Raw genomic sequence first — 21,523 nt, 5'->3', positions numbered from 1 at the left:
GTCTAGCGCACGCGGCATTAATCGGTGTTTTAACAAGATAACACTCCCCAATAAAAATGTTGCCATTCCATATTGTTATTTAGCCCACGAGGGCTCAAAGTGTTTAACCTATGTATTCACCTCTGTTCTTTCTGCGCTAAAAATCTTTTATATTCCCCACGTCTCCTCCCCTTGTTTACCCTTTCCAAAACTAATACTCTTAATATAGAGAATGCGTGCTTTTTCTCCATACCCTATTTGGTTCTGTGGCACCAAAATTCAATGGATTGAAAAGAGTATTAGTCAGTGTAAATTGTTGAATCCACTGTTTGTGAACTGAATTACTTTGCTATTTGCAATAGAAATATAGAAACATGATGGCAGATAAAGGCCAAATGAACCATCCAGTCTGACCATCCGCAGTAACCATTATCTCTTTCTCTCTCTGAGATACCACGTATCTATCCCAGGCTTTCTTGAAATCAGACACAGTCTCTGTCTCCACCACCTCTACCGGGAGTCTGTTTCACACATCCACCACCCTTTCTGTACTTAGCCTTGGTGATGCACACAGAACACAAATATAAAAAAACAGAATAAGCAACTGCAAACTACAGTATAAATACAAATATGTAGACAGAAATTAATCTGAAACCCTAAGAAATCAGACCTTGCATGTAGAACACCAGATTAATAGAGCTGTTTCTCCCCCTCTACTGTGCAAAATATAAAGATTCAGTACAGCATTGGTCCTCTGTGTCTCTACCCTCTCCTTGTATAGCATTAAACGCACACACCCATATCCCTGTCCCTATGCATACCCATTCTATCTATATCCCCATCCCTCTCCTTGTCTAGCTCTGTGATGAGTCATGTCCTAGACCAGCGATGGCGAACCTATGGCACGCGTGCCAGCTGTGGCACGCGAAGGCCTTGCAGCTGGCACGCGGGAAGGTCCGCAATAGAGAGCTGCACAGGTCCCGGGGATCCCATGGGGACGCCTCCGAGGGTCGCGGGGTTCCTGCGGTGCTGGATGTACTAAGTCGCGCGGCTTTTCTCCCTACCAGCTCTGCTTGCAGCACAGAGCCGAACGGAAGTCTTCCCGACGTCAGCGCTGACGTCAGAGGGGAGGGAGGGCTTAAACAAAGCCCTCCCTCCCTCCCTCCGACGTCAGCGCTGACGTCGGGAAGACTTCCGTTCGGCTCTGTGCTGCAGGCAGGGTAGGAAAGGAGGAGTAGCCTCGTGGCTCGAGTGGCTACCAAGGGAGGGGGGCGGTCCGCCCCGCCCCGTGTGCAGCACAGCCGGCCAGGTCCCCTTACTTTTGTGGAGCTAACCCGACCGACCGACAACAGCCCTGGTCCAACAAACCTCCCTGCCCTTAACCGCAAATCTAAATTACCTTCTTACAGCAGCTGTAAGAAGGAAATTTAGATTTGCGGTTAAGGGCAGGGAGGTTTGTCAGACCGGGGCTGTTGTCGGTCTGTCGGTCGCGGAAGCGCCACAAAAGTAAGGGGACCTGGCCGGCTGTGCTGCACCCGGGGCGGGAGAGAAGGAGGGGGGAGAAGGATGCTGAAAGCACTGGGGAAGACAAAGGGGTGAAGAAGGACGCTGAAAGGCCATGGGGAAGACGGGGTGGGGGGGAAGGACACTGAAAGCATTTGTGGAAGACAGAAGGGGGAGAAGGAAACTGACAGGACATGGGGAAGATGGGGGGGGAAAACATAAGAACATAACATAAGAACATAAGCAGTGCCTCCGCTGGGTCAGACCACAGGTCCATCCTGCCCAGCAGTCCGCTCCCGCGGCGGCCCAAACAGGTCAAGACCTGTCTGAATCCCCAGAGGGGGTCCCCTTGCCACCCTGGTTTCCCATTTAAGTCCTAGCTTCCCATCGAAGTCCTAACCCTCCAGTCTTGCACATGCACGACCTGGTTGGGTTTCTATACTTATTACCTGGTTAGCTTTCTATACCTGTGATACATCCCAGCACCTCTCTCAGTATCCCACGATCCCTTTATCCCTCAGAAATCCGTCCAATCCCTGTTTGAATCCTTGTACCGTACTCTGCCTGATCACTTCCTCCGGTAGCGCATTCCAAGTGTCCACGACCCTTTGGGTGAAAAAAAACTTCCATGCATTTGTTTTGAACCTATCTCCCTTCAGTTTCTCCGAATGCCCCCTCGTACCTGTTGTCCCCTTCAGTCTGAAGAATCTGTCCCTATCCACCCTCTCCATGCCCCTCATGATCTTGAAGGACGCTGAAAGCACATGGGGAAGACAAAGGGGTGGAGAAGGACGCTGAAAGGACATGGGGAAGATGGGGGGTGGGGTGGAGAAGGATGCTGAAAGGCCATGGGGAAGACGGGGGGGGGGGTGGAGAAGGATGCTGAAAGGCCATGGGGAAGACAGAGGGGGGAGAAGGACGCTGACAGGACATGGGGAAGATGGAGGGGGGGAGAAGGACGCTGAAAGGAAATGGGGAAGAGAGAGTGGGGAGAAGACGCTGGCAGGGAAGAAGACAGAGATGCCAGACTATGGGGGGAGCGGAGGGAAGAAGATGGGTGCCAGACCAATTTGGAAGGGGGGAGAAAGGGAGAGGCACAGTATCAGAGCAAATGGAAGACGCAGAAGGAAGAAAGACAGTGGATGGAAGGAACTGAATGAGAACATGAGGAAAGCAGAAACCAGGCAACAAAGGTAGGAAAAGAATTCTATTTCTTTTTTCTTTTTTTTTTTTTGCTTCAGGATAAAGTAGTATATTAGTTGTGTTGATAAAAATTTATAAACAAAAGAGGCTCTGGTAGAAACCCATTTACAAAGTGTGTATTCTTCCCAATTAATATTTCCAAATTAATAAAGTCTTTTTGCTTATTTGTAAATGGGTTTCTACCAGAGCCTTTAATTCAGTAGCATAATTAAATGAAATAACTATTTCTGAAGTTTATAGGGACGGGTGGGGACGGAGGGGATTCCTCACGGGGATGGGTGGGGACGGAGGACATTCCTCGCGGGGACGGTTGGGGACAGAGGGATTCCTCACGGGGACGGGTGGGATTCCTCACGGGGACGGGTGAGACTTTGGCGGGGACGGGTGGGATTTCTGTCCCCGCGTAACTCTCTAGTCCGCAATTAAGATATGCGGTGCGGCGGGAGGCGAGTGTGCCGGTGTCTGCTTTGCAGCTCACCTGGCAACAGGGCCGGACTGGCCATTGGGAGGACCGGGCATTGTCCCGGTGGGCCGCGGCCCATCCTCCTGTGCTGGCTGTAATCCTGTGAGTGGATGTTTAGCCTGCCTGTCTTCCCCTTAGTATCCTATGAGCCAGGCAGTGTGTGAGGGGGAAGTGGGGGGAGGAAGAGAAGCTTCACACTGAGTCTGTCACAGGAACTCAGTGAGGCTGTAGTGTGACTCCACATGTGACATCTGTAATCAGGAACAGTTCCTAGTGCTCTCATGCTAGAGAGGTGAGGATATGGGGGGAAGTTAATGTGTCTAATAATGTGCTCCTCTGTAAAAACCTCTGTATCTTCCATGGGGGACATGCTAAATTCGAGGAAATAAAAAAGCTGCTTATGATGATTGCATAGAGAAGTTCAGTAAGCTGAGAGGAGGGCTGGGCTCTCTGTGAACAACCAACACACTAATCCTCTGCACTGTACCTTATGGAAAACTCAATATAGCAAAAAACAGTAAAGTGTATATGTGGCCCTTCACAGTGCTTTTGTAAACATCATAATAAAATAACAAAGGCTCCAATAATGAAAAATAAAAGTCCTTTTCCCATACACTCAGGTTGCACAAGTCCGGTTTTCACCCGGACAGTATATTTTTTGACCAAAACGGATGTCTACAATTAGTAAAATTCCCCAATCACATATTTTTTTATGGGGACAGATTTGTATACAGCACTTCATTAGATTTTTTTTATTATACAAATTTTATCTTTTTGTAGACTTGAAGTCTTGAACAAAGAAAATGAGTACAGCAAAAAAAGCAAAAACAGATAGTGGAAGACCATTCCAAGAGGCCTGGACAGAGTACATATGGAGTGATTGAACGCAGTGGGAAAGCATTGTGTATTATGTGTAATGAAAGTGTTGTGTCTCGCACATCAAGTGTCAAACGTCACTTTGAGATCAACCATAACAGTGTTGCTGAACTTGGTTTAGCTCAAAGAAAAGAGTTCCTTGTAGGAAAATTAAAGAAATATCACTCCCAGTCTCTTAGTTTTAGCAACTATCTTTCAAAAACTAATCATCTTACAGTTGCCAGCTTTCAAATTTCACTGTGCATGGCAAAACATGGTAAGCCCCTCTCTGATGGAGATTTTATCAAAAAGGCAATTTTGGCTGGGAGTAATTCACTCTTCCATGATTTCCAAAACAAGGATAAAATTGTGCAGCGCATCTCTGAGATGCCGCTAAGCAGAAATACTGCAAAAGATAGGGTTCTGCGAATGGCTGCTGATGTTAGTCAACAGCTTACTTGCGACTTACAAAAAGCACCCTTCTACTCCGTGTGCTTGGATGAAAGTACAGATATTACTAACCATGCAAGACTAGCGTTCATTTTGCGTTATGCTACTGGTGACATCATGAGAGAAGAGCTGGTAAAACTGCTGTCTTTGCCTGGAAGAACACAAGGGATAGATATCCACAATGCTGTGATGGAGGCTTTTTCATCACTAGACATAAGTCCAGAAAAAGTAGTTTCAGTTACTAGCGATGGAGCACCTAGCATGGTGGGGACAACATCAGGATTCATTCATTTCTTTGCTAAGGAAGCAAAACATCCACTGATTCAATTTCACTGCATAATACATCAAGAGGCTCTCTGCGCCAAAGAAAGCAGCAAAAAACTTGACGATGTCCTCAAAGATGTAACAAAAATGGTGAACTTCATCATGGCGCGTGCTCTTAATTTTCGACAATTTCAAGCCCTTCTTGATGAGGTTCAGGCACAATATAACACTTTACTGATGTACAATAATGTCCGGTGGCTGAGCAGAGGACGAGTGTTAGAGAGATTTGTGGCCTGCTTGGAAGAAGTTAGGCTATTTATGAACGAAAAGGGGTAAGACTATCCTCAACTCACCAACATGGCCTGGCTTACCAACCTCATGTTCTTTACAGATTTTACTAACCACTTTAATGTACTAAACAAAAAATTACAAGGCATGGGAAAAACAGCAGAAAGCATGTTTAGTGACATCAAAGCTTTTGAGAGAAAATTGCATGTTTTTGAAAAAGACCTTGAGAGTGGACAGCTAAAATATTTTCCCAACCTAAAAATACATTTGGATAATTCTACAACATTTGTGGACAGTCATAAAAAACACCAGGAAATCCACAAAGCATATTCCACCATTGTAGCCGAAGCAAAGGAGAATTTTAGTAAAAGATTTTCTCAGTTCCGTAAGATGGAGACAACCCTTTCATTTATAACTTCCCCAGAAAAGTCCACATTTGAAGATCTTGATCTTTCCTGCTTACAGTGGTTGGATATTCAAAATTTGGAAATGGAGCTACTGGAATTTCAAGAAAGCTCTATCTGGAAAAGTAAATTCAATGACCTGCGTGCGGCTCTTGAACGTATTGAGTGTGAAAGGGTGACAAATGAAATCACTGCTAGCAGTTCTGAAAATGAAATCCTAAAAGCCAGACAATTTTAAGTCCATGAAAGCACTTAGAATTGCTCTTCTTACTTTGTTTGGGTCATCCTATGCTTGTGAGTAGCTGTTTTCGGCTTTGAATCATATAAAATCTGATGCTAGAAACAGATTAACGGATGACATGAGTGCTGCATGTGTTGCTCTGAAATTAACGCACTATGAGCCAAGGATTGACAAGTTATCAGCATGCATGCAACAACAAAAATCACATTAATTTTTTTCAGAGCATGCCCAATGCATATGTTTACATGAAGCAGTGTTTTCAGTTTGCAGTTAAGACACTTTCTAAGTTATTTAAATATTATTTAAAGATGTTATTTAAAAAAGGGACTTTACATGGCCCTGTTGTATTCCAATCTGGAATTTCCAATAAAAACGGTTGGTTTAATTGAAAGCTCTTTTGTTTTCTTTACATCATATTATTAGAAATGTAATGATTTAACTATTTTCTAATTTGATTGTAAATTTTACAAAAAAACATGTATAGACTCTTTGGGAATGCACACCGAGTCTTGACACAGTTAACAGTTTTAAGAAGTTTATCTTTTTTTTTTACTCAGGATACATTTGACATGTTATGTGAATAATACATTTAAAATATATTGTGTAACTGAATCAAATTCTTCCTAAATTCATTAAATTGAATGAAATCATTAAAACATTATAAATTGCCAATAAATTGAAATGAAAACCAAAGGATTGTGAATCAAATTGATTCTCTGACAATACAAAGATTCCAACCTTTAAAAATGATGTTACATAGTTCAGGCAACTTTATAAAGAGTTTTTAGATACTAAAATCTTGTTATTAAGGTTTAATTGACGTGCTGGCACTTTGAGGAAATTCTTTGGTTTTGTGCGGCAGTTTGGGCACTCGGGCTCAAAAAGGTTAGCCATCACTGTCCTAGACCAATGGTTCTTAAACCTGTCTTTGGGAACCCCTAGCCAGTTGAGTTTTCAAGATATCCCTAATAAATATGCATGAGAAAAAATTTGCATGCCTCTCATCTCTATTATATGCATATCTGGTCTAGAACATGTCTCATGACATGGGGGCCAATTTGTACCCGTCCCCATGGGATCTAACTCCATCCCCGTCCTGTCCTTGTCCCATCCCTGCAAACTCTGTCCTTGTCTGCACAAGCTTCAAACATTTTAAAATCATAAGTATTTGAGGCTTGTGCAGAAGAGGACAGTATTTGCAGGGATGGGACAGGGACGAAACTCGCGGGATGGGGATGAAGAGAGATCCGCAGGGACAATTAGCAAGAGACAAACAAAGAAATAGGAAGAAAAAGAAATCTATCTCTGCCTTCTGATTTTATTGCTGTCTTTAGACCAAGTAGCTTTCTTTACATATTCAGAGCCAAAGTGATGCTCCAACATCTCACAAGCCGTTATTTGTTTTGCAGAAAAGGCGGCGAAGGATTGACCGAAGTATGATTGGCGAGCCAACAAATTTTGTTCACACAGCACATGTAGGATCAGGAGACCTTTTCAGTGGAATGAATTCAGTAAGTAAAATCTTGTATATTTGTGTGTCATTCCCCTCCACCAATCCCTCCCTCTCCCAAAGCTCCTTGTTCCTACACAATAACTTTCTATATATGCAATTATAAGTTGTGACAGATATCATTATATGCATTTTAATACTCTGTGCATTCATTTTTTAGAAGAAGTGCAAATAATATTGTACAGTAGCTTCTTACCTAGAGAGCCTTTCAAGTTTCCAGGCTGAAATTTTCAGGGAACTGGAGAAACCAAAGTTCAGGTTCCCATTCCGCAGTGCCAGCCAAAAAGCCACAATGACGCTAGCCCTCACACCATTCCTTTGAAGATTGGAGTTCAACTCTCAGCCTATCTGTAGGTTTAGGAACAGATACACTGCTGGGTCCTGGACATTATCAGAAAAGGTTTTAAGTCAGAGATCGCATACCCTCTCTCTGACTGCTTCATGGATTTGCCTGCAGACCAGCCAGAGAAAGCAAAAAATGGTCCAAGCAATGCTACGGAGATTACTAGCTATCAAAGCCATAGAACCAGTTCCTCAAGATGACTCAGGCTCCGGCAGATACTATATACACTTTGTCATACCAAAGAAAGGCTCAGAAGAGTGGAGGTCCCTCTTGGATCTGAAACATGTTAACGCGGCTTTGAGAGTACCTCTGTTTTGAATGGAGACCATTTTGTCTGTCATAGTTGTGGTGGAGCTGTGAAAGTTTTTGTCCGTCTTAGATTTGATACGAGCTTGCCTTCACATCCCCATCTTCCCGGAGCACAAGAAGTTCCTCAGATTCCATGTGTTGGAATTATCAATTCTCAGTGCTTCCATTTGGATTAGCACCAGCACCCTGAACTTTCACCAAAGTTATGGTGGTGGTGGCTGCTCATCTCCACTGGTGCACCTGTGCTTGGGCAATTGGTTCATCAGAGCGCTGTCCCAACCGGATGGCAGTTATGGGGTTGCTACAGAGTCTGGGATGGATTTTGAACTTTCAAAAGAGCCACTGATTCTGATACAGTCCCTGAAATATCTGGGAGTTGTATGCAACATGGCAAAAGGCCAAGTCTTTTTTCCAGAAGCATGCAAACAGAATTCATGGTTAGATTACAGACCTGTTGACCAAACCAGAGCCTATGGCATGGCATTACCTTCAAGTCCTGGGATCAGTGGCAGCCATGATAAGAGGGGGTGCGCTGGGCAAAGGCACTCATGCACCCCCTCCAGGATACCTAGGTGGTGCCCTGGGCAAAGGGGACACTTTGTTGTCTTGGTTTCCTCAGAGAGACTTCCTGCATTTTCCGTTTCTTCTGGACAGCAGCAGCCAAGCGCAGCATGAGCTGATGGCTCCGTCTTTGGCGAAGGGGATCCCACTTTGGATTGATTCATGGGTCACCTTAACAACAGATGCCAGCTTGTTTAGCTGGGGATCTTATTGTAGCGGTCACCCAGTACAAGTTCAGTGGACTCAAATCTCAGCAAAAATGGTCTTATCAATAGGCTGGAACTTCAAGCAGTTCACATGGCGCTACTCCAACTGAAGTCCTTGCTAGAAGACCTTCTCCAACAATGCTACTTCAGTGGCATATATGTCAACAGGCAGGAAGGCACCAGTAACACTGCTTTGATAGGAAGCGAAGGCATTGTTCTTTTGGGCAGAAATACACCTGTTGGCAATCTTTGTGGCACACATGACCAGAGTGGACAATATTCAAGTGGATTATCTCAGCAGACAGACATTAGACCCAGGAGAGTGGTGGTTGTCTCAGAAAGCATTCCAGGCCAATGTGAGAAGATGGTTGTCTGACATTTGATCTCATGGCAACTGCAAAGAACAAGAAGGCGGATTGGTTCTTCAGTCGCAGATATGAGCCCAGAAGATCAAGGCTGGATGCTCTTTTTCAACCATGGCCAGAAACTGGACTCCTGTACCTGTTTCCCCCTTGGCCCATGATCGGCTGGATAATCTGCCGGATAGCTCATCACAGAAGAACAGTAGTTCTTGTAGCACCAGATTGGCCCAGGCTCCTGTGGTATACAGATTTCGTACGCCTAGAAAAGGAACAAAGTCTCAGACTCCAAGTGTATTTAGACTTATTCTTGCAGGCGCCAATTGCCCTAGAACAGAAATGAGTAATGAGGGCCGCAATCCAGTCAGGTTTTTAAAATTTCTCCAATGACTCCGACTGGATTGTGGCAAAGGTTCCAGAATAGAATTTCTTGTTGATACTATGGGAGGCCCAGGGGTGTCAGTTTGTCTGTGGGAGTGCAAGTTCTGCGGGAAACACAGATCACTTATGCTATAAGTTACACAGGTGAATGGGAGTTAAGCTCATGAGTATATCCCTTACATATACACACTGTGCCACTCATTGTGCTCCTAAGAATAGCGCTTAGGCACCCTGCTGTTAATTTTATTGATTACAGAATTTTCCTTCATGTGTTAATGTGTGTTTGGGTTAATGTGTTAATGGGTTTTTCCATCTTTTGGTAGTGATGGGCTCAGTACAGCTACTTATTCATATATGTGGCTCAACACTGGAAAGAGTTCTTAATACTGTAATCCATGAATATTTTCTAATGTGCAAGTAAAATTCTGGTTTGAGGCCAAATAAATCCATATGCTCTCCCTAAACAGCAGTAAACATTCAAACCCACTTTAATCAGCTAAACAGCCAAAGGATGCTGGGGTGCATAGGGAGAAAAAAGTCCACTGGGGCAAAAGAGGTGATGGTGCCTCTTTTTATGTCTTTAGTGAGAACACATCTGGAGTACTCTGTAGTCCTGGATAGAGAATGACACAGGGGCAGAATTTGTTCCCATCCCCGTAGATAATCGCAGAAAATTATCCTGTATCATTATTTAGTGTCTATCTCAACCTCAGTCCTTCTACACCAGCATTCTTCAATGCACACTTTGAAGGTCATTTGCTGTGCCCATTCATACTTTGATTCTTCCCTGTCTCCTTAAAGAATGACATGGAAATGGTTTCCCGTAGTTAACCCGGGGATGGTGACAGCAACAAATTCTGTCACCATGTCATTCTCTAATTTCTGGAGACGCATCTTTAAAAGGACATGACATAAACTGGATAGATCAATATAAGAAAAACACACCCTTAATGCTCAAGAATACTATTGAAATAGACTGTTTTTTGGGATGTCACTGAAATCGCGTCTTCATCTTTTTTGGGAGTTTTTCTGACCAAGGATGTGTCTGCTGGCTTCAAGTTCTATTTGAAACCAGCTTGTCTATGTGGGTAGCTATTTTGAGAGCCCCTAGACACTGAGGTCTTTTCTCCCTTTTAGGGAAGATTCGATATGAAATCTTGAGCATTAAGGGTGTGTTTTCTTATATTGATTTATTTGACACCCTTTCTTGGTTTACATTTATTTTTATAAACTGGATAGAGTCATATGGAGGTATACTTAAACATCTAAATATACTGTATATTATATGGAAGAAAGGTGAGACTGGGGAAATAGAGATTTAAATACCTGCACAAGGGGTGGGACTCTTTCAGTTGAAAAGAATCTCTGTAGAAATACCAACCTCTGTGGGTACAAAGAAGTGTATTACTTCAATTTTGGGCTCAGGGGGAATGGTGGTTCCCTGTTTGTGGTGCTATTATATTGCACCACAATTAAAATCATTCTTATCTTGGTGCAAGGATTGCAATAAGAATTGGGTTCAATTGGAACAGGTCTCTTATTTCGGATGATTTCTGTCAGGTACTCCCCTGGCTCTCTGTAGCAGAAGCTCACACTATATTAAAAGGGGCTAATCCCTATTTGCAGCATACATTTGATATCTGGACTAAGACACGGTTACTTCATTCTCAACAAATATTTTTGGGGCGCTCCAGTGTGGGTGGCGGAGGGCTTTCTGCCTGTTAGTTTGGATGCTCGCTTTCAGGCTTGGACTCAGCAAGGCCTTCTAGATTTGGGAGATTTGGTGGAAGATGGGCAAATCCTACCATTTTCTGACCTGTCTGAGGCTTATGGTTTAGGTGCAGTTGATCACTTTCGATATCGGCAGGTATCGGATTTTATCCCAGGACAAGCAGGCATGATATTCTCACATGTGGGTGACGTCATCTACGGAGCCCCAGCGCGGACAGCTTTTCAAGCAAACTTGATTGAAGTTTCAAGTTTGCTACACTGCACCACGCATGTGCATGCCTTCCTGCCCACTAGAGGGCGCATCCCCACCTCGTGGTCCTCAGTTCATTCTCTTCCGCGGAGCCAGAAGCCCTGTGGAAATTGTGCTCTTAGTTTTGCCTTCTGTCACCGCAGCTGTGTTTCTTTTTTGACTCGGTCGCTGTGTTTTTCTCTTTTGTTCTTTTTATTTCTTTCAGTTTTCGTCGAAAAAAAAAAAAAAAGTCTTTTCGTTTGGCTCCAGGGGATCCCGGTAGCCGCGGCCGCGGGACCTCACTTGTTCCCGGCCGGTTTTTGGGCCCATGTCCCGTCCTGTGACGGGCTTTAAAAAGTGCACCCGGTGCGATCGGCTCCTGTCGATTACCGATCCTCACCGGTGGTGCTTGCGTTGCCTGGGCCCTGAGCACCCCTCAGACACCTATTCCCGGTGCTCCACTTTTCAACGGAGAGCTCTCCGCCGCCGTCAGGCTCGCATGGCAGAGCTCTTTGCAGTTGACCCCTCGGCGGGGAAGGCCTCGACGTCGGCTTCGGCCCCGGCCTTGACCTCGGCCTCGACTCCTTCGTCCTCGCCCCGGGAGCCCCCGGCGTCTAAGTCGGGTGCCCCGTGGGAATACTCGGTACCGAGGTCGCCCTCGAGGGAGCACCCGACGGCCCCGGACCTGCCGACTATGATGGGGGTTCCCATCTTTCAAGACTTGCTCCGGGCTCTCATTGCCTCGGAGCTGTCCGGGGCCCTCACGCACCTTCAGCAGGCTTCGGCCTCGGCTGACCCGGCGTCAGTGACCTCGGTCTCGGTGCCCTCGACTTCGGGCCCGGGGGGGGTTTCGGCCTCGGTCCCGACCTTGCCCTCGACCTCGGTTGACCAGCCTGAGCGGAGTGTGCGGCCTCGGGACAAGGTGCGGCGTGTTCGGAGGATCTCTTCCTCTTCGTCCTCGTCGAGGTCCTCCCGGGGTTCCTCGTCCTCGGGTCGGCCTCGGGCGAAGCATCGGTCGAGGAAGCCCAAACGCCACCGGGCTTCTCCTCGACGACACGGTCGCTCCTCGCCGACTGGGGCCGAGACCCTGCGGGTCTCCGAACTGCGCCTCGATAACCCGAGGCTTTTGCGTTCGTCTGAGGTTGAGTGCTCGAGGGACTCTTCGCCAAGACGAAAGGGGCGTGCCTCGGTGCCCCATACCCCGGGGACTTCCCGAAGGGGTTCATCGGGGCGTGAGAGGTCCCCGACCCCGTCCAGATCGCTCGATGCGGCTTCTTGGGGCTCGGGGTCTGGCACGGGGAAGGAGCCTCGATACTCACGCGAGGCTTCTCCTTCCTTCTTGGCGAGGCGCTCGTCTCGATCTCCCTCCCCGCCTTCGAAGCCCTCCTCTTTCTCGAGGTTCATTCTTGATATGGGAAGGGCTTTGGACCTTGATCTGGGAGCAGGATCAAAGTACACGAAGGAGTTTTTGGAGGAGCAGGATTTGCCCTCCCCTCCTCGAGAGACGCCTCGGTTACCTCTCAATAAGGTTCTTAACCAGACCTTTTTGAGGAACCTTGACTCCCCCCTTACAGTCACAGCGGTGCCTTCTAAGATGGAGTCCAAATATCGCACGGTTCCGTGCAAGGGCTTTGATAAGGCAAAGCTGTCCCACCAGTCCCTACTGGTGGAGTCGGCTTTGAAGAAGTCGCAGCCTTCCAGGGTCTCGGCGGCTGTTCCCCCCGGACGGGAGGGACGGACCTTGGACAAGTTTGGTCGTCCCCTCTATTCTAACTCGTTGATGGCGACCAGGGTCCTGAATTACGCATTCACCTTCTCGTCTTATTTGAGACAGATGGTGAAGTCGTTGCCGAGGTATTATGGAGTCATGCCAGATTCCCATAAAGAGGATTTTGGGGTTTTTATGTCCAATTTGTCCCAACTGCGTCTCTACCTCTTCCATGCGGTGTATGACGCGTTTGAGCTCGCCTCTCGCGTGTCAGCCTTCGCGGTGGCCATGCGCCGCCTGGCATGGCTCCGTACCCTGGAGATGGACCCGAACTTACAAGAACGTCTGGCCATTCTTCCTTGTGTTGGCTCAGAGCTGTTTGATGAGTCCTTGGAGGCGGCGACCAAGCGTTTGTCGGAACACGAGCGCTCTATTGCCTCATTGGTCCGTCCCAAACCCCGAGCTCCGCCGCAGAAGCCGTTTAGACCTCCTCCGCGGCGGTACCCGCAGAAGTCGACGCCGGCCTTCTCCAGGCCTCCGCCCCGACGTCCCCAGCAGCAGGGCAGGGCGTCCCAACCAAAGCCTCAGGCGCAAGGAGCGTCTAAACCCGCTCCGTCTTTTTGACGTGATGTGCGGTTGGGGGCGGGCCCCCTCCGCACTGTCAAAGGACCCCCTTCCTATCGGGGGACGATTGCAGGCCTTTCTCCCAGCATGGGCCGAGATCACGTCGGACGCTTGGGTGCTCCGGATTATCTCCGAGGGCTACTCGCTGAATTTCTTGTCCATGCCACCGGAACATCCGCCGGGGACTTCTCTTTGCTGCCAAGACCAGCTTCCTCTTCTCCTGTCCGAGGCCAGGTCCTTGTTGGGCCTTCGGGCGGTGGAGCATGTGCCCCCGAACCAAAGGGGATGGGGGTTTTACTCCCGTTACTTTTTGGTCCCGAAGAAGACCGGGGACTTACGCCCCATTCTGGACCTCCGGAGGCTTAACAAGTTCCTTGTCCGGGAGAAGTTCCGTATGTTGTCTCTTCCAGTCCTGTACCCTCTACTAGACTCGGGGGACTGGATGTGCTCCCCTGGACCTGAAGGAAGCATATACGCATGTTCCGGTGCATCCCGCCTTTCGCCAATACTTACGGTTCCAGGTGGGGGAGTTGCACCTCCAATATAGAGTCCTCCCCTTCGGGCTGGCCTCGTCTCCTCGGGTCTTTACAAAGTGTATGGTGGTGGTCGCGGCTGCCCTACGATCCCAGGGGCTGCAGGTCTTCCCCTACCTGGACGATTGGCTGATCAAGGCTTCATCCCGGGAGAGGGTTATCTCAGCGACCCGATAGACTATCATCTTCCTTCAACGTCTGGGGTTCGAGGTAAATTTTCCCAAATCGCAGTTGTGCCCGGCTCAATCCCTTCAGTTTATCGGGGCCGTGCTGGACACGGTTCGCCTTCGTGCATTCCTGCCCTCATCGAGACTGGAGGCTCTGCTTCGTCTGGCCCGTCAGATTCTGCTGCAGCGCTCCGTCTCTGCACACCGGCTAATGATTCTACTCGGCCATATGGCTTCGACAGTTCATGTCACGCCGTTTGCCCGATTGCGTCTGAGACTCCCTCAGTGGACCTTGGCCTCCCAGTGGCGCCAGGATCGAGACTCGCTCTCCCTTCCTGTAACGGTCACTCCTTCCTTGAGACGGTCGCTCCGTTGGTGGACCAACTCTTCCAATCTTTCCGGGGGTTTGCTCTTTCTCGTCCCTCCGCATCGCAAGGTCCTGACCACGGACTCTTCGGAGTACGCGTGGGGGGCTCACCTCGACGGTCTGCGGACTCAAGCGCTATGGTCAGCGGAGGACCATCGTTGTCACATCAATGTGTTGGAGCTTCGTGCCATTTTTCTGGCAGCCCGAGCCTTCGGTCACCTGCTGCGCAATCAGGTGGTCCTGGTACGGACGGACAACCAAGTGGCGATGTATTATGTGAACAAACAAGGGGGAACGGGCTCTTGGTCTCTGTGCCGGGAAGCCTTGCGCCTTTGGGAATGGGCGACCTCCCAGAACATCTTCCTGCGGGCGGTTTACATTCAGGGAGAGAAGAATTGTCTAGCCGACAAACTCAGTAGTCTTCTCCAGCCGCACGAGTGGTCGCTCAACTCCCGAGTTCTGCGCGAGGTCTTCGACCGCTGGGGGACGCCTCAGGTGGATCTGTTTGCCTCCCCGGAGACTCACAAACTGCCCCTCTATTGTTCAAGAATTTACTCCCGAGACCGTCTCGAGGCAGATGCCTTCCTTCTCGACTGGGGAGGGAGATTCCTTTATGCATTTCCTCCTTTTCCTCTGATCTTGAGGACGTTGGTTCACCTCAAGTCATCCAGAGCCACTATGATTCTCATAGCGCCAAGTTGGCCTCGTCAGCACTGGTTTTCCCTGCTTCTTCAACTCAGTGCCAGGGAGCCTCTACTTCTGCCAGTTTTTCCCTCTCTGCTGTCTCAGAGTCGGGGTTCGCTGTTGCATCCCAATCTTCAGTCATTACATCTGACGGCTTGGTTCCTTTCCCCCTGACTTCGGAGGTCAGGGAGGTGTTGGAAGCCTCGCGCAAGGCCTCGACTCGGCTTTGTTATTCCCAGAAGTGGACCAGATTTTCATCCTGGTGTGCCTCGCACCATCTGGACCCGAGTTTGGTTCCGGTGTCCTCGGTTCTGGAATATTTGCTGCATTTGTCCATGTCTGGGCTGAAGACAACTTCCATCCGGGTGCATCTCAGTGCTATTGCTGCTTTCCATCGGCATCTAGAGGGACGTTCTCTCTCTCTTCATCCTCTGGTGGTTCGTTTCATGAGGGGTTTAGTTAATGTTAATCCTCCTCTGAAACCTCCTCCTGTAGTTTGGGATCTGAACGTGGTCTTGGCTCAGCTGATGAAACCTCCATTTGAGCCAATTGACAAGTCTCTTCCTAAGTTTCTCACTTGGAAGGTGGTCTTTTTACTTGTGCTCACGTCTGCTCGTCGAATCAGTGAGCTTCAGGCTTTGGTTGCGGACCCGCCCTTTACTGTGTTCCATCATGACAAGGTGGTTCTTCGCACCCATCCAAAATTTCTACCTAAAGTTGTGTCTGATTTCCACCTCAATCAGTCTATTGTCCTTCCGGTGTTCTTTCCGAAGCCCCACTCTCATCCTGGTGAGGCGGCGCTTCACACGCTGGACTGTAAGAGGGCGTTGGCTTTTTATCTCCAACGTACCAAGTCTCATCGGAAGGTTCCTCAATTATTTTTGTCCTTTGATCCTAATAGGCTGGGACATCCTGTTTCCAAGTGCACCTTGTCCAACTGGCTAGCTGCTTGTATTTCTTTTTGTTACGCTCAGGCAGGTCTCACGCTCCAGGGTCGAGTCACGGGGCATAAGGTCCGGGCGATGACAGCTTCTGTTGCTTTCCTCCGGTCTACTCCTGTGGACCAAGCTGCCACTTGGTCTTCGGTTCATACGTTCACCTCACATTACTGTCTGGACACTTTGTCCAGGAGCGACGGCCGGTTTGGCCAGTTGGTGTTATGTAACCTGTTTTCCTAAATTGCCATCCTCCCACCTGCCTTTTTTTGGTTGGCTTGGAGGTCACCCACATGTGAGAATATCATGCCTGCTTGTCCTGGGATAAAGCACAGTTACTTACCGTAACAGGTGTTATCCAGGGACAGCAGGCATATATTCTCACAACCCGCCCACCTCCCCGGGGATGGCTTCTTTGCTGGTTATGGAACTGAGGACCACAAGGTGGGGATGCGCCCTCTAGTGGGCAGGAAGGCATGCACATGCGTGGTGCAGTGTAGCAAACTTGAAACTTCAATCAAGTTTGCTTGAAAAGCTGTCCGCGCTGGGGCTCCGTAGATGACGTCACCCACATGTGAGAATATATGCCTGCTGTCCCTGGATAACACCTGTTACGGTAAGTAACTGTGCTTTCTGTGTCGTAAGGCACTTGGGGAACTTCAGTTACCTGAAACCCCCTTGGAATGAGCGCTAATGGGTGATAGTGATAGGGGGGGGGGGTGTTTCACTCTTTTATAAGGCTGTCATTCAACAAAATGCCACACCTCCATTAAATTTATAGCAAGCGGGAGGGTCTTTTGCAATCTGCCCCGTTGTTAATCAAATGGGATAAATAGTTTCCTCACTTGCCACGTACTTCCATACGAGCTTCGTGGTAGAAAACGGATATAAGATGCTCTACCAGTGGTATCTCACTCCGATGCGATTACATAAAATGTACCCTCGGGTATCTGATTTATGTTGGAGAAATTGTGGCCTTCAAGGGTCCTTTCTTCATATTTGGTGGGAGTGCCCCAAGGTTGTGCCTTATTGGGATATGGTCTTTGCAATACTGTCTTAGGTATTGTGTAGGAAAATTCCAAAATCTATGGGTAGCGCTCTTTTGCATTTGCCCTTAGCTGCGCTCCCTAAAAAAATCTCGTAAGCTTGCTTGTTATGTGATTACTGCTAGTCAGCTGTTATTGGCAGCACAGTGGAAACAAGCCCATCCTCTGTTTAGGAGGCAATTGCTTGGAAAGTTAACTGCTTTAATGCATAATTGCTTTATACTCTTTCTTAAGGTATGAGATCCCTATATAAAGTGGCTGGAAAGCTCTACTGAACTGGGTTAGAAATTTCTTAAGTTCCATACATACCTGCGTGCTTACTATTGACTGATACTCAGGCTCCGGGGGAGTGGGTGGATAATATATTTTGATATTTGTTTAGGCTTTGTACTGAAGCGTCAATGTACAATATTTTGCACTTGTTGGTGGGTGAGGTGGGGAGATTTGCTGTTTTCTGTGATGCTATGTTTTGTTTGTTGTATTTTTCTGATAAAACTTTTCAAGAAAAGAAGCTCTGGAACAAAGAGGCATATGGTGAAAGTGAGAGGATAGACTCGGGGTAATATTAAGGAAATATTTTGTTACAGAAAGAATGGTGGATATGTGGAATGACCTTCCAGCAGAGGTGATGGATTCCATGACTGTGCCTGAATTTAAGAATGGGACTGGCACAGAGGAAGAGATTATAGAACTAAAGAGTTGGTGTGGACAGTCACATTATATGACAGGCTGTGTGATTTTTTTTATGCGCCATCATTTTCTGTTTCTTTTTACAGTACCTCTTTTCCAAGTATCCTGCTTAACCTAAGAAATATGGAAAATTCCATCCAGTAAGAGAAGGGTTGCAAAGGATTCTATGAAGACTGAGCAGCAGTGACTTTTCCCCTTTTGCTTTCTCTTTTTCACCATTTCTGTCTTCCCTCCTAGGTGAGTTCAATTCAGAGCCAAATGCAGTCCAAGGGAGGATATGGAGGTGGCATGTCGGCAAATATTCAGATGCAGCTTGTGGAGACAAAGGCTGGATAACCCTGGGAGCAGGATGTACAGTGAGTATTGTTCAGCTGTGAAGGACAGGGGCACCAAATTATGTATGCAATTGGGTAAACAGTTGAGATCCAAACAGGTCAAGGTTTCAGTTTCAAACAGTAAAATATCATATTCTTTACTCACAATACCAAGTGTCATGTTCTGCATTTTATAAATGTTACCATATATTAAATTAAAAACTAAGCAGACTTTCTGTGGCTTGTAGATCGGGTCTGGGAGGATCTGTGGCACACAGAATTTTTAATGTGATACGAAATATACAGGCTCCTGTTCCAATATATTTCTAATTTTTGTTCACTAAAGTGAATTTACATGCTGCCACCTGAATGTAATGCAACTTTTTATCAGACCGTTGTAGGAATACTTCAGAGATGATGTAATGAACGCGAGATCACATACAGTAGATTTGTTATCTTGAAAGGTCAAATACTATGGCGGCAATTTTATAAAATGGTGCCTTGATCTAGGTCCCCTAGTGGCCTGTCCTTAGCTCCACTTCTTTAATGGCATCTTGGCACCAATATTCTGTTATAGGATACTGATGAGAGTCAGCATTGATAGGCCCATGTTTGGACATACGCTCTTACGCTGACAGTGGCAGGCATAAGATCTGCCAAGCGATACGCATAAGTTTATTATATTCTGTAAACTACACACACATGTGGAAGACACATCTGTGGTTTGCCCATGCTGTGCCTTTTATGCCCCCTTGCAGTTATGTGCTATGGAAGTTGGAGACTAGGCATCTATCTGACAGTTAATGGTGTCTTCGATATGCTTACGTGGCGCTTACCTCTAAGTGCCCCTTATATTTTTCAATTATTCTTTCGGTGCCAGAGTAAAAGGTTCCACAGCCCACAATGAACCCATTTATCTTCAAGACCAATATGGGTATTGGAACTCCATATTTTCCGGAGGGATCAAAGGTGGTCTAGCAGATGCCTCTAAGTTCCACAAAGATGTAAAAATTAACATATGCTTGCTAATGATGATCTCTGCGTCTTTTTTTGCAGGTGCTAATGGGGCATTTTTATTGTTTCCCATTTTTGCCTTGGTGGCTGCTTTCCATGTCCTTCGTCCTGGCAAACGAGATGTGAAGCCTCACTGTCCATCTCCCATTTGTGATCACTTCCATAAGTGGCTGTTCTGTTTTTGAGGATGTTTCTTCTGACTGCTCCTGTCATGTCTGTCAGTGGCATGGACAGACCTGACTTGTACCAGAACCATGGACCAACTAGATTATTATTTTTTTTTTTCTTCTAAATGTTTGAATCTTATCATTTTTTCCCCTAGGTCTCCAAACTTCCTTCCCTTGAAATTTAACAAGAAACTAGTTCAGGGTTTTTGTGTTTTCCAGGTTTTTTTTTTTTTTTTTTTTGCATTCCTATATAAAATTTTGAAAGTTTGAGAAGTTTGCTCTTGGAACTTCATTAATGTGGATGACCTGCATGCTTAGTGTTATTCCTAAGGTAGCCATGAGGTGCCAGAAATAGAGTTTGCTGCTTGCTGTGCGGCTGTGAAAATAGTGCCACTGAGGAAACATGGAACTGCCACCCCAGGCACCATCACCTCTCATTGAAGTAGGAAGCAGCCGCAGAAAAGGACTTGTGATTCAGTATCTTTAGAATAATTTCCTTTAGTGGTTATCTTCATCCAGAAGTAATAAAAGTGGAAAAAAAAAATAATAGAACAAGCTTGCATTTGTAAAGCATCCTATTGTAGATGTTCAGCATATTTATTTTATGGAAAATTCTGACCTCAGACGTATAAATCAGTGTAGTAATGTATAAAACTGTGTTGTGTTCGGTGCTCTTCTGATTAAGAAAAAAATTTCTATGTGCAGCTTCTTTTACTTTGTGCCTCACTGGAGGCTGAGGGTCCAGCAGCAGCTTTTTAGATCCCCTGAATTACTAATCTAGATTTTGTGGCACTTTCAAAAGTAGCCGGCAGTCTTTATGTGCTGAATGATTGAAGGCCACGCTGCTGTTAAGGGCGAGAACACTGTGGTCTGATAGCGCACATGCTGGTGAAAAAGACCTTACGCAAGGTTACTTTTTACTGTATTAGTAAAAATCCTCATGCTCAGCTTCCTAAACAAGTTCCCCTGTAAAATTCGTAATGCAGTATTGCACTGGTTTCAAGTAAACCCTGCAAAATGTTTATTTAGGGGAAGTTTCTGTGCATCAGTATAAAAAAAAAAAAAAGAGAGAGAGAAAAGTCTTGGATTTGGGTTTATAAGTAGTTAATCGTGGCATCTTTCATATTTAATACACAGGGAGAGAACTTGATTTCCATTAAGCGGATTTGACAAAGATTAAAACTCTTTAAAAATCGAAAAGAAAAACCGCAGACAGTTATTTTTTTACTTGTGCTTTTTTCACACACGTCTGGGTAGATGATAGATGCCAGTTATATAAGAGCAGTTTACCATTTTAAGAAAATGGGTGACTCGCTTGTGATTGGTCACATGCTTAACAATTGCCATGTACAAAGAACAATAAGACGCTGGGAACAAAGCTGTGTACCCACGATGCAGTTTGACTGGGTGCATTGTCAGCTACACTATGCTTCAAGAACAGTTTTGAAGTCGGTGCTTCAGCGTCCCTTTGTAACTGTGCCATCCACATTTTCTGTGGTTAACCATCACCATGTGATTTTTCTCTTCTCTTATCACTGATTGCAGATTCTTGGTGGAAGGCAGGCTTAGCATCTACTAAATGTTTGACTTATTAGAAAGAAAAGGGGGTTTTTTTTGTTATTTTTTTATAATGGAACATATTTTTTGCACATTATGTTCGTTCTTGAATAAAGTCAGTTGTGTTGGCTTGGTAGCTATTTAAAAGAAAAGTATTGACTTTTGATTAAATAAATGTTTTTCTCAGATCTTCTGGTTGATTCTTTCCTCTTTCTCAAAATACCATTACTTGGAGCAGTTTAATAGAAGTTAGTCTCTGTAGCAGCTGTGGGATGATTGGGTTATTTATTTTAGAGCCTATGTCTAAAGGATTTTTCATTTACTATTTTCTCAAACTGCTAAATGCAATCCAACTTTTCAAGAACCTGCACTTATAGCTTGCTTTGCAGGAGAGGGAGGGAGGGAGGGAGAGGTATTGCTGCAAAGCAAGCTACGTAC

General features: G+C 46.3%; 1 protein-coding gene across 1 annotated transcript in view; it reads left to right on the top strand.

The window, feature by feature from the left end:
• CDC42SE2 (CDC42 small effector 2) overlaps positions 1–21,273 on the top strand; it is a 91,251-nt gene extending 69,978 nt beyond the window's left edge. The window contains exons 3-5 of the mRNA XM_033928959.1: positions 7,060–7,161; positions 18,271–18,389; positions 19,404–21,273. Coding sequence (XP_033784850.1) covers positions 7,060–7,161; positions 18,271–18,369 — 201 coding nt within the window. The 3' untranslated portion in view covers positions 18,370–18,389; positions 19,404–21,273. The remainder of the gene's footprint in view (positions 1–7,059; positions 7,162–18,270; positions 18,390–19,403) is intronic.
• Positions 21,274–21,523: the final 250 nt, after the last annotated feature.

This window comes from Geotrypetes seraphini, chromosome 1 (genome assembly GCF_902459505.1).
Source record: "Geotrypetes seraphini chromosome 1, aGeoSer1.1, whole genome shotgun sequence".
Taxonomy (NCBI): domain Eukaryota; kingdom Metazoa; phylum Chordata; class Amphibia; order Gymnophiona; family Dermophiidae; genus Geotrypetes; species Geotrypetes seraphini.
This window is presented reverse-complemented; position numbering and strand designations above follow the sequence as displayed.